The following is a 13,070-nucleotide window of genomic DNA, read 5'->3' on the forward strand; positions in this document are numbered from 1 at the left end:
GAAGGCACCCATTCACATGGGGTGCAGTAGTTACGGTGATGCCGAAGTAAATGGGATGATACAGGGGCCTCGGGAAGGAAAAGCAGCAATGACAACAGCACAGATGTCTGCAGTCACATGGGCCCGGGTGTAGTAGGTATCCATTTACATTGGGTGTAGTAGATACAGTATTGCAGAAGTAAAGGGGATGCTACAGGGGGCCTGGTGAAGGAAAGGCAGCAATGACGACAGCACAAATGTCTGCTACCACGAGGTGTAGTAGGAACACTGTCACTGAAGTAGAGTAATGGGCCCCATACATCAGCAATCACAATTTATGGATTTCCAGATACAGGGATTTTTTTGCCAGATAAATGAATTTTACAATCTATCTGACTTTGCCCACACATTACAGATTTATTTCAGTGATCGGCAGATTTTTCCATCTAAAGATTGCATCTTCATATCTGGAAATTGCCCAATCGATTGTCATTTCAGCTGTTCATAATGTAAATAGATGAAGAAGACGAATTGGGAATGCCCACACATATAAAAAAGATCTGCAGATAATACCAGATTATTAAACATGTTTAAAAACCTGATTAAGCAATCGATTGGCGATTTTGATTGGGATTGCCAAAAGGGGGAGCCCACACATCTAAAATTAATTGTGGCAATCATCTCCATATCTGAAAATTGTCACAATTAATTGCTGATGTATGGGGCCCTTAAAGGGGGAAGCTACAGATGCCTAGTGGAGCAACTTACAATAATACCTGAGCACAGGCAGAGAGAAGGGGTTGCTACATGTGCCCGTGAAAGAAATAACATTCATACTTGGGCACCAGTGAGTACACTCACACGGGGGTGATGTAAATGGCACATCACTTTGTTTGATGTAGAGGGGAGGGTACACTTTACCTGGGCCCGGTTTTGTAAAGGGGCCTGGGACAGGTGAGTTTCTGAGCACTGCTGAGGGAGACAAATTTATTTATTGTATATTTTCTTATTGAGCAGACGTGGCCCTGCCTCCCAAGTACCTGTTCTCAATGTCTCCTAGCATGGTACCACCATTTCTGCAAGAGATTATTATAGGTGCTGCCCAAGTCAGACAGTAGAAGACATACACGCCAGTCTGTACTGCCCATTTGTCACTTATTTCAGCAGGTTTATATATGTGTTCAATAACAGGGATGTGCTCAGCATATTATAACGTCTAAAGGTTGATCTTGAAAGTTGTAACATGTGGAGATCTGCAAAATGTCGATATGCTCACAATGCTGACATTGCAAATGCCAATAAGTGAAACTCCTATATTAGGGTTAGGGAAATACTTACTGCCATAAATGATGTATTGCTTTGCAACATTAGCCGCAACACACAACTAAGGACACAAACTCCGCAGCCATCAGGTTAGGATTAAGGTTATGCATAGGTTCAGAATTAGAGTATTTGCCTAAAGAAAAGCCTCAACGACGAGTGACAAAATCGTTAGCAGTTTGACATCTCATCAGTGTCATCATTCTCACTGTGGTCACAGTAAATGTCAACATGGACTGTGCTGCCCACAAACCCGAGGTGGCCGTGCTGCGCCTGCTGTCCGCTGACAGGAAATGCCTCTGTGTCGTTGTGCATCGGGAGGAGCAGAGAGCTGGCAGCCATGGCTCTGCGGTGCTACTTCCTTGAAGCTGGCCCCGCCCACCACACTGACGGACAGTGAGGAGCTCCGTGAGGCCTGCTCTTCCTTCCTGCCCATGTGCCCGCGCGCGGTGAGCTCTCGACTCTCCCACACCACACTCCCAGGTCCCTGCGCCTCCCAGGAAGGGACATTACAGCCAGGTAAGTGCTGTGTATATTGTACTGGTGGAGTGGGTGCTGTATATAATGTGTGTGTGTGTGTATAATGTAAAACAGTAGTTTGTGTGTATTGGCTGTAATATTATGGGTGGAGGGGGGATGCGCATAATGTAATATTATAATGGTGTATGTACTGTCTGTAATATGGGGGTATGTGTGTAACGTAATATACAATAATGGTGTGTGTACTGGCTGTAATATGGGAGGGATGTGTGTAATGTAATATAGAGCAATGGTGTGTGTACTGGCTGTAATATGAAGGGGTGGTGGTTAATGTGTGTAATGCAATATAGTGGTGTGTACTGACGGTAATATAGAGAAATGTGTGTAATATAGTGATGTGGGGTGGATGTGTATAATGCACGCTTACCTACCCTCCCGCATACTGCGGGAGACTCATGGGCAAATGCCCTTGAAGCCACATAAATCTCCTGGATTCCAGCACTGCCCTGATGCAAATTTAGGTTATATTAATGTTAAGGTGCCCATTCACTAGTCCGATCAGGGCCATTTTCACCCAATGCCAACAGGTTGAACTGGGAAATACGGGCCAAATCAAATAGGTCCAATTTGTTGTCCCATGTGCATCGAACCTAAGCTAAAGGTCAGACTTGCTGCCCATCATACCTCCGACTCTGCCCCCCTCCTGGTGGCAGGGAACTGGGAGCGATACATCACATGTGAAAGGAACGCATGCAATGTATTGCATGCGATCCTGCTGCCTGGGAAGGTCCCGGGCGGCTCAGGGGGGGTCAGATGGCCATACACTGCTGCGATACATTGGAGTAGTGTATGGCCACCTTTACTCTGACACAGTGCCTGTAGAAGCCCCTCAATCTGTTCTGTGTATCTGTGCTGCAGCTACAGGGGGACAGCTCGAGCAGACACCACCAGCAGCTACTCAACGCTGTGACTGCAGTGGCATCGCTGGGGAATGTGCTGCAGTAATAATGGGGCCCAGCCTTCACTGAGGGAGGCATAGAGAAACCCAGGCATGGTGTAGAGGTAACTGCACAGTTGGCAGAGGGAGGCTGGAGCTCACAGATTAAGTTTATTCAACAGAGCTGGCTTGATGAGGGGAGCTTATGGGCATGTGCCACAGAACCCCCAATCTGAGAAGCCCCCACCTGTTTCTGAGTTTGTACCTGTCTACATTTTATTTAGGTGCAGAATAATGAGCATCTAAAGAATCCAAATTGGTGCAGCACAAGTCTCCTGGAAACTCCCTGGTTATTGGTGTGTGCAGGCTGAGACTGGTCCCTCCACGGTGAGCAGTCATCTTACCTCATACAGCAGCTGTCTCTGTTCCTCCCTGGTCTAACATAGAAACAAAATTTGACTCTCTCTCCCTCACAAACACTCTGTTTCTATCTCTCTCTCTCTCTCACACACACACACACACACACACACACACACACGTATAGGCAGCAAGAGAGACAGAAGAGTTTTCTTTCAAAGGTTTATGCCCTTATTCAGATCTGATCGCAGTACAAATTTGTTCTAAAAAATGGGGAAAACCATGTGCACTGCAGGTGTGGCAGATGTAACATGTATAGAGAGAGTTAGATTTGTGTGATCTATTTTCTTTCTGTGCAGGGTAAATATTGGTTGCATTATTTTTACACTGCAATGTAGATTTCAGTTTAAACACACCCAACCCAAATTTAACTCACTTTGCACATGTTACATCTGCCCCACCTGCAGTGCACATGGTTTTGCCCATATTGAGAACAAATGTGTACTGCGATCAGATCTGAATAAGGGCCTTAGGGGCGCATTTATCATTATAAAGCGATGCCGGCGTGATGACACCGCCGGCCATCGCATTGCGGTATCATCTGATACCGCCAGGATTTATCAAATTGAGGGCGCAGGGACAGGGCTCCGATAGGAGCATGTCCCCGCGAAGCCCTAACCCGGAAGCCGGGAGGTCAGCGCATGCGTGGTTATGCGCTGATCCCAGCCGACCCCTGTGACCGCAGTGCGATTCCGTAGCCATAGGCTACAATGGCGATAGCCCAGGGGTGCGATGCCGGGCTGCCCGATGTTGATACATCGGGCAGCTTCGCATCCCCCATAGAAACCTATGGGGGATGTGGCTGGCGGTGGTGAAGGGGGGGATCGCAGCAGGAATCGGAGATTCCTGCTGCGGTCCCCCTTTAATACATTTGGGGGATACTAAATATTTGCGGTTAACCGGGATTTAACCGCACATATTGCTTAAAAAATGCGGCCCTTAGTGCTACAGGCAGCAACATCCACATCTGAATCACACCCTCTGGGCGGAGCATGACACACCCTCTAAGCAACACGGCACTATTTTCTAGCAGCCAAAAATCTCCCTGAAACTAGTTTTCAAAAGTAGGCAAGTATGCTTGATTGCAAGGCAATTTGTTCTCAAAATGAGCAGGGCCCTCCTACATTTTGACTGTCTGTAAATACCCTGTTTTGTTGTATCACTGTCCCCTTTGTAAAGCGCAACGGAATATGCTGCGCTATATAAGAAACTGTTAATAAATAAATAAATAAAATGGGCAAATACATGTGAACATGGCATATGGGGCAATGTAACGTGCAGAAAGAGTTAAGGGGCATACACACAGGGTGATTTTCACCCCATTTCTAAGCAATCCACCTACTTCTAACCGATCCACGTCTCCATCGCCTGCAGGGAAAGACAGCGCTTGCTCTGTCTTTCCTGCTAGATTGTGGGGCTTTGCCTATAAAAAAGAGGCAAAGCCCGCTCTGCACAGTATTTACCCTGCACAGAAACAAAATAACTCCCCCAAATCTAACTCTCTCTGCACATGTTACATCAGCCCCACCTGCAGTGCACATGGTTTTGCCCAATTTGTGAACAAATTTGTCCTGCGATCAATTTTGGATTAGGCCCATAATCCATGCCATTGTGTATAATAAAACAGGTGGGAGAGGGTCCAATTGCTCCTAGGGAGGCCAATCCCAGGATTGGGATCGGCGGGATTAATACCACTGTGCAAAATTAACTTTTTGTTTTAAGCCGGCAGCGCTGAGCACCTTAGAATATTTCTCAGATGCTGCCCGGCTGACTGCTCCTTACCCTCGGTGCTGCTGTTTGGGACAGTGTGCAGTGCCAGACACCCACTGTGATGCTCCCAGCCCCTGCCTGCTGTCAGACTGTTGCCACTGCTGCCGTAAGTGACAGTGCAAGGTTGGGGAGGATTGGTGGGGGCAGACTTCGAAAGCCATTTATATCGACATTTAGGGGCCGGGTCATTTTTTTTTTATAAGGGAGTCCAATCCCAGGATCCCAGGATTAAGCATTTTTCAATCCTGGCATTGGCACCCCTAAATCCTGCTGAATGCTCTAAAGCAGACGTGGCCAATACGTCGATCACAATCTACCTGTAGCTCGCCAGAAGATTCAAGACCAACTCCTGAATACAGAACCTGCAACTAGCCTCTTCAGAGCTGCTTCAGAGGCTTCACAGCATTCCCATGGATGCATTGCATGGGTGACATCATGATGTTACCTGTGCAATGCATCCCTGGGAGGTGAGGAGCCTGGGCACCAGCTTAATCGCGGCAGCAGCCGCAGGAAGAGTCAGTGCTGGCGTTGGCAGGAAGCAAAAACAGGACCACTCACAGCACGACAAGAGTCTGGCTGCCTATATAAGTAAGCATACTACCCATGGGGTGTGGGATGGTATTCTTGTAATAGTGGCATATTGAAATGGGATAAGCACTGGGTGGGGAAGGGGGAACAGTGTTTTTTTTTGTACTGGGGATTTCTGTATAAGGGGGGGGGGGGGGGGATTATCTATTTATCTGCACTGGGGATATCTGCACAGAGGGAGGAATTGCTCACGGGGTACTTTTATGCACTGGGAGGGGTGGGGATATGGGGTTTCTGCACGGGGGGGGGGGTGTATTCTGCACAGGGGGAGGCTCTAAAGGCTTGATTACAAGTTTGACAGCCAGCTCAGCAAAGTGGTGGGTAGAGCAGGGTGCCATGAGGTGAAAGGGGCATTGTACTTGCTAATGTGGTAATGCCCCCACTGCACAATGCTGCAATTACAGGTCATCTGGTCCCCGCAAACCCCCCTCCTACCGAGGGGGGTTTGTGGGGGACGGAGGGGTACAACAATTTCGGGAGCTTCCCAGTCATTCCCAGGAGGGTAGGCAAGTATGGTCTGTTATCATGAACATAAAACATTTGTACTGTAGCTCAGGTGATATGCAGTCCTGAATTAAGCCAGCCAGAGAACCGAAGTAATTCATGAGTTGGGCAGCCTATGTATATGTGCACATAAATAGCACCGAGGTTCATGTCCCTACGTAGATGGGTCATTCCATGAAATTGTTACATCAGTTACAAAGAAAAAACATATACATTTGTAACTGACACACTGTCTGATTCAGACCTGCTCACTAGGCTGCATATATATTCACATGCTAGATCCCCGCACTAGCATGCGAGGGGATGTGTACGCTTATACATCCACTCGCATGCGGCTGCAAGGAGGAAAAATCATTCAATGGTCGCTCACCATGATTTTCCTCCTTTCGTAAATAAAACTAAGTGTATACTTACTTTTATCCTGGACGGAGATGACCGAGTTAGGGGTGTGGCCACCTGCCCCAAACAGGCTTAGACACGCCTGCGTTCTGACGGGCCCGTGCAACTATTTTTGTCGGCACGCCCATGAAATGCTGGTCGGACCCTATGGACTTCCCCCTTCCCGCCCATCAGTGAGCGAACTCCTTCCACTAGAGAAATGCAGAGAGCCTACACATGCAGTGGCATAACTAGAAATTTTGCGCCACATGCCAAACAAATATCACGCACCCCCATATCCATACATTAATTATCATTTTTACCTACATTGCCACGGGTTTATTGCTTTGGGTCTCATGCTTGTGGTTTGTTGCTCCTTTCCAGCGGTTTAATGTTCGTTGCCAGGGGTTTCATGCTCAGGGTTTCTTGTTTGTTGCCAAGGGTTTCATTCTCAGGTTTTTTTTGCTCGTTGCCAGAGGTTAGATGCTCAGGGTTTCTTGCTTATTGCCCGGGGTTACATGCTCAGGGTTTCTTGCTCATTGGTAGGGGTTTAATGCTTGCTGTTTCATGCTCGTTGCCAGGGGTTAGATGCTCAGGGTTTCTTGCTTATTGCCCGGGGTTACATGCTCAGGGTTTCTTGCTCATTGGTAGGGGTTTAATGCTTGTTGTTTCATGCTCGTTGCCAGGGGTTAGATGCTCAGGGTTTCTTGCTTATTGCCAGGGGTTCAATGCTCAGGGTTTCTTACTTGTTGCCAGGGGTTACATGCTCAGGGTTTCTTGCTTGTTGCCAGGGGTTCCATGCTCAGGGTTTCATGTTTGTCAGCGTGCCAGCGTTCTCGGAATCCCAGCACATCCAGATAATGCTAGGACCTCTAGCATCCGTCTCCACCTAGGTGGCAGCCATTTATGGAGGGACATTTTCATCAGATTCCATGCGGATGGCCAGACCGCATGGAACCAGGTGTGGTATAACACACCGACAGTCGGGATTCTGACAGTCATTAGCCCAAAGTCGGAATCCCAACTGCGGGGACAGTGGGGTGAGTGCAACAAAGCCCCTTGCAGGCTCGCAGCACTCGCCATGCTGCGGGCACAGTGGCTCGCTACGTACACCACCAATTTCTGCTGCCAGTCTGTAATGACTGTCAGAATCCCGACTGCCAGTCAGTCATCCGGCACCCATGGAATCTGCATAAAACAGATGCCAGCACCACCGAGCCACTGTTTGGTTTGCTGGGGCTATTGCTACACCACTGCACACATGCATATACAGTGAGTGGTATGGTAACTGAAGAAATATGAAATATGCAGATGTGCACAAATGTTCGGAGCATGTCTCAGCCTACACCTGCATACAGGATTGTATGCAGGGCCGCTTCTAGACAATTTGTCTCCCAGCAGAAGAAATTAAATTGGGCCCCCCTTCCCCCATACATCGTTCTTCAGTGAAGAAATTGCACACGCCCAAAAAGGATGTGTGGCTTAATATAAGCGGCGTGGCCTAGTTATAAGGGGTGTAGTCTAGAAGAAAAACTATTACCTTACACCTCACTTTTGCAACCTGCATGACCAGACATTGGTTACCGCAGGAATGGTTGTTGTCCTCCCATGCTTAAGTTGGCAGGCATATAAACATAAAAGCCCACACAGTGACGAAGTACGTCTCTCAAATTGATTTAAGTAGCCCAAACAATGACAGGCTACTTAAATCAATATACACTGTTTAACCGTAATTCCAATTACACATTATGCCTCACACCGTGATGCACATTACACCGCACACCGTGATGTACCTTACAATATACGCCACACTGTAATGCCACTTACACTATACACCACACACCGTAATGCCAGTTACACCAGAAGCCACACATGGCAATGCCAGTTACACTATATGCCACATCGTAATGCCATTGAAACTATACGCTACACACCGTAATTCCCCTTACATATTACACCACACACCGTAATTCCACTTACACATTACACCACACACCGTAATGGCCCTTACCACATATTATATATTATACATATGTAGCATCGGAGTGCCGGTACGTGAGTATAAATACTGTATACACAAATACACAGTGACATAAAAGAATATGGAGGCTTCTATATACTTACTCTGGGCAACAGCTGCAGGGGTACAGGTGCATGCACTCCTGTCCTTGCCATTGAAAGCCCCTTTCTAAGGCAAAATCAGCAGCTGCAGCATTTCTAGCATCAGCTCCATGTTGTTTGTGGGGAAGGAGCTGATAAGAGTAAGTGCAGTGCCAGTGAGTGTACTCTGGGAGGGCAGGGGAGGAGGGGGAAGGCTGCTGAAATTTAATTCTCCCAACTAGAGATAGGTCAGTCATGAGTGAGACAGATCTTTTGAACGGCTCACTGACTCAGGGCTGTAGTTCATACAGCTCCGCAGAGTTCAATCCACACCATGGGCCAGATGCACTAAGCTTCAAAAGTGATAAAATGGAGAGTGAAACCACCAGCCAATCAGCTCCTGCCTGACATTTTTCAAACACAGTCTGTGACATGTCAGGTAGGAGCCGATTGGCTGGTGGTTTATCACTCTCCATTTTATCACTTTTAAGGCTTAGTGCATCTGGACCCCAGTGAGCTGGCCTCCATCTGTCTGTGTCTCCCACTTGCTTTACTTCCTGGTGTATCACATCTCTATTACACCAGTGGACCACTAACAGCCACGTGCTACATCATTGTCTGGTATCCAATGGTCCCCCCTGTCTGGCTTAATTTACACACTTGTGTGTGTGGTGTTGAACACATTGAGGCTTGACGCTGTGGAGATAATAATTTTAGTGGCTTTATCGGACAAGTGGGTCCGGCGGCATATGGGATCTTATCGGTGTTCTGCTGACTGTTGCTTACTAGATGAAGTGAAATATTCAGCTTACCAAATTAACATATTGGGGGAAATTTACTAAGATGAAGGTTTTATTTCAAAGGGGATGTTGCTATGGGCAACCAATCAGATACTCTCTGTTATCTTCTAGAAGGTGCTAAATAAATAAGTAGATTCTGATTGGTTGAGCATAGCAACATTCCATATGAAATACAACTCCCATCTTAGTAAATTTCTGCCATTGACTTTACATCAGCTTGATTATATAAAGTGGAATCAGTCTGTTCACATATTATTATTAACAGCTTTATTTGTCCTCTGAACGACCGGAGAAATCTACTGACTACTGTTAAATTAATATTGAGAGGAAACTAAACATCCTTAAAAAGTCTCCTTAACTTGACCTGCTAACTAGATGCGGGCTGAATAACATTGCTCCTGGATGCACTCATTTGCGTTTATGCAGAGGTCAACTAAAATGTCTTCTTCCCCAAAGGGGTAATAGAGTGTCTGTTCCTTGTCTGTTACAGGTCCTGAAAATGAGCAGGCTTTCTAGTGATGTTTGGTATCATTTCCATAAGAACAAGAAGGACAAGAAAGGGATTTGCAACTATTGCAAGGCGTCGATATCTATATGCTCAGGATCGACAGGCAATTTGATGAGACACATGAAGTTCAAGCACCCATTAATACCAGTACATCCTCGGGGAAATCCTCAGCGTTCGCCTTCAGTGGATGAACCCAGAGAAAGAACTTCTCAACAAAGTGATTCTACTCCAGTCCCAAGTCCAAGTATTTCTCATGCCAGCGTCTCTTCGTTTCCTCCTGAAGAGTGCAGCGTGGACACCGATATGTCTCCACTGGCACCATTGTCGACACCACAGTCTGCTCAGCTATTGATGGATAAATTTGTTGAGGTCATTCAACCATATTCAATGACTAAGAAACGGCCTTTAGATATTCAGGTACTAAAAATGATATGTAAAGAATATCATCCCTTCTCTCTTGTTGAGAATGAGGAATTTAAGAAATTGGTAACAATGTTAAATCCACGTTACAAGCTGCCAAGTAGGAAAATGCTGGCAAACAGTTTGCTTCCATCAGTGTATAATGATATTTTAGATAAAGTTAAATTGGCTGTAAATGCTGCTCAAGCTGTTTGTGTTACTTGCGATGGTTGGACGAACATAAATAACGTAAGTTATTATGGTCTTACCGCGCATTATATAGACAGCCAGACTCGTCGTATGCAATCATGCCTGCTTGAATGTTCAGAGTATTCTGAATGGCACCCTAGTGCTAATATCTCCACGTGGATAGGCGAAGTACTAGAGAGATTTTCCATTCAGAACAAGGTGTGCGCGGTAGTTACAAAAAATAACGCCAACATTAAGGCTGCGGTCACAGAGTTAAATCTTACACACATTTCTTGTTATGCTCATTCTTTAAATGTATTAGTTCAAGGAGCTATTTCTGGATCAATTAACAATGTTGTGAGTTCAGCAAAAGAGCTTGTGCGGTTCTTTAAGGAAAGTAGTTCGGCATTAGCAAAATTAAAAGAGGTGCAGATTTCCTTAAATAAAGAGCAGCTAAAACTGAAAGAAGATGTTCCAACAAGGTGGAACTCTACCTATGATATGCTAGAGAGGGTAGTAAAAAATAAGGAGCCAATTGTGAATACGCTTGCACTGTTAGAAAAAAGTAATACTGAAAATACTGATGTACCGCGTAATTTTACTCAGCAAGAGTGGGACGTTATGACCCACGCTGTTAAATTGCTAGAGGTTTTTAATGCCGTTACCAATGAAATATCAGCTGAAAGTAATGTTTCATTGGCAAAGACTACCGTGCTGTCTACAATCCTGACAAGAAAGGTTAAAGAGTATATGGACAGCGACCCCGCTGTTCCTGAAAGCATTGTTACATTAAGAAAGCTTCTTTTAGATGGCTTAAGTATGCAGTTTAGCCACAGAGAATCGGTTGAGTTAATTTCACAAACGGTTATTTTAGATCCAAGGTTTAAAAGACAGGGATTTGGAGATGAACAGAAGTACAAAGCTGCATATAAGTCTCTTCTCGGGAGGGTTGAAGCGGCAGTTCAAAACAGTGGTGCAACAGCCAGACTTCAGCCAGCACCACAAGCTAGCACTTTTTCTTCTTCGATTTGGAAATATTTTGATGCGGCTGTTAGCCATTTGCATGCAAGGCAAGACCCCACAGCAGAAGCTACTGTCGAATTGGACGAATACTTAAATGAACCGTATTTGGCGCGCACAAGTGACCCCTTGCAATGGTGGGAGACAAGGAAATGTGCTTACCCAAATGTGTATGCAGTGGCTGTGGAACGACTGTTTATTCCTGCTACCAGCATGCCCTGTGAGAGATTGTTTTCTAAAGCAGGGCAGATATGTACAGAAAAGAGAAGTAGGCTTCTTAGCAAGAAAATAAGCCAAATTGTATTTGTGAACAACAACTTGCATCTGATTTAGAAAGTTTTGTAAATGTGATTTTACTACTACCTTTTAATGACTTCAGACTCTTTCTCCTCTTTAAATTTACAGAAGTTACATGCAGTTCTTTGAGTTATTTGAAAATTCAATAAAAATAAAAAAATGTGATTTTACTTTGTGTTTACTGTTTATGGCAATAAATTGTTGAAAAACAAATTATACTTCATTATTATCAAATTACCCTCTCCAGAATTCCCAGCAACTTGAACAGTATTGACGCCATGAAATGCCCTTTTCTGTGCAAAAATAATTCAGTAGTATTTAAAAATAAGTGTCATGGTAAATAGAAAAATAAAGGAAAATAACCACCTGTGAGATAATTGTACAATATTCGCTTTACATTACTAGAATCAATTGAAATGTAAACAAAGCGAACAGAAACTACACTTATGCTGCTTTCCCACTGCAGACCCGTTTTAAGTTACAGGTAATCTTAAACGGTATTTAGCATTCCCACTGCAGCAGATTACAGTTTTAAATGCCATTTAAGTACCATTCCCATTGCAGGTAAAACGTTTTAGCTCTTCAAAACGTTTTTACAGCACAAATGAGTGCCTGTGACTTTAATGGGCTTTTCAGGGTTGTGGGGAGTGTCACAACACAGGCAACAACCAATCGCTTGAATTGTAGCCTGTTTACATTAAGAATACCATTTAAGATGCATTCCCATTGCCTCTTAAACGGTAGATTACCGTTTAAAACACTGCTTTGAAAACGGGTTGAAATACCGTTTAACTTTAAACGGTATTTCAACTCTGGCGCTTTCCCACTGCAGCCTTAAACGGTATTTTGCCCTCAAAAATCGTCAATATACCGTTTTAAGGCTGCAGTGGGAAAGGGGCATTAGTACACTCAAACCGTAAATAACCAGGGTTTTTGTGTTTTTCAAAGTGAGCCAGTGAGGGGTCTTAAAGAACCGGATCTTTTCACTGAGCGTTCATTTGCTCCCCGCTCTCTTTAGTAAATCACTTTGCCCATCTCTACTCCCAACAGCCAGGCTGTGCCTCCTTGTTTGGATCCTGTTAAGCCCTGCCCTTGGCCAGATCCTGCTAAGCCCCGCCCCCTCACAATGCTCCTGCATCACATCCATGCCAGAGGTCCCAACTGCAGCAGCAGCTTGAAGCTTCATACTGACAGTAGGAACGGAATGCAGGGAGAGATCCTTCCGGTTGTCAGGTGTCCCTGCAGCAGTGCTCACCACAGACCCCACTATAGCAGTGGCGGAAAAGCTGTGCAGTCATGTGGTGGCAGGCGCGGCACCCCAGGCGGCTGCACAGCTTGTCCGCCTCTAGAAACTGCCCTGTCTGTATGCAGCAGCATCTCGTTT

At 45.5% G+C, this 13,070-nt stretch overlaps 1 protein-coding gene across 2 annotated transcripts; it reads left to right on the forward strand.

The window, feature by feature from the left end:
* The first annotated feature begins 1,565 nt into the window (after positions 1-1,565).
* Positions 1,566-11,852, forward strand: LOC146057599 (E3 SUMO-protein ligase ZBED1-like). Of its 2 annotated transcripts, XM_083169020.1 has the most exons (3): positions 1,567-1,818; positions 3,001-3,103; positions 9,764-11,852. In XM_083169020.1, exon 3 carries the CDS (start codon positions 9,773-9,775, stop codon positions 11,720-11,722), a length of 1,950 nt encoding a protein of 649 aa, XP_083025146.1. In that variant the 5' UTR covers positions 1,567-1,818; positions 3,001-3,103; positions 9,764-9,772; the 3' UTR covers positions 11,723-11,852. The 2 variants fall into 2 exon arrangements, with proteins under 2 accessions (XP_083025147.1, XP_083025146.1); XM_083169021.1 differs by lacking the exon at positions 3,001-3,103 and having other exon boundaries at positions 1,566-1,818.
* Positions 11,853-13,070: the final 1,218 nt, after the last annotated feature.

Source organism: Crinia signifera, chromosome 2, assembly GCF_055691185.1.
Source record: "Crinia signifera chromosome 2, ASM5569118v1, whole genome shotgun sequence".
Classification (NCBI taxonomy): domain Eukaryota; kingdom Metazoa; phylum Chordata; class Amphibia; order Anura; family Myobatrachidae; genus Crinia; species Crinia signifera.

What these genes read in the sequence shown, in the direction of transcription:
- LOC146057599 (XM_083169021.1), top strand. Translation starts at nt 9,773, where the DNA reads ATGAGCAGGCTTTCTAGTGATGTTTGGTATCATTTCCATAAGAACAAG.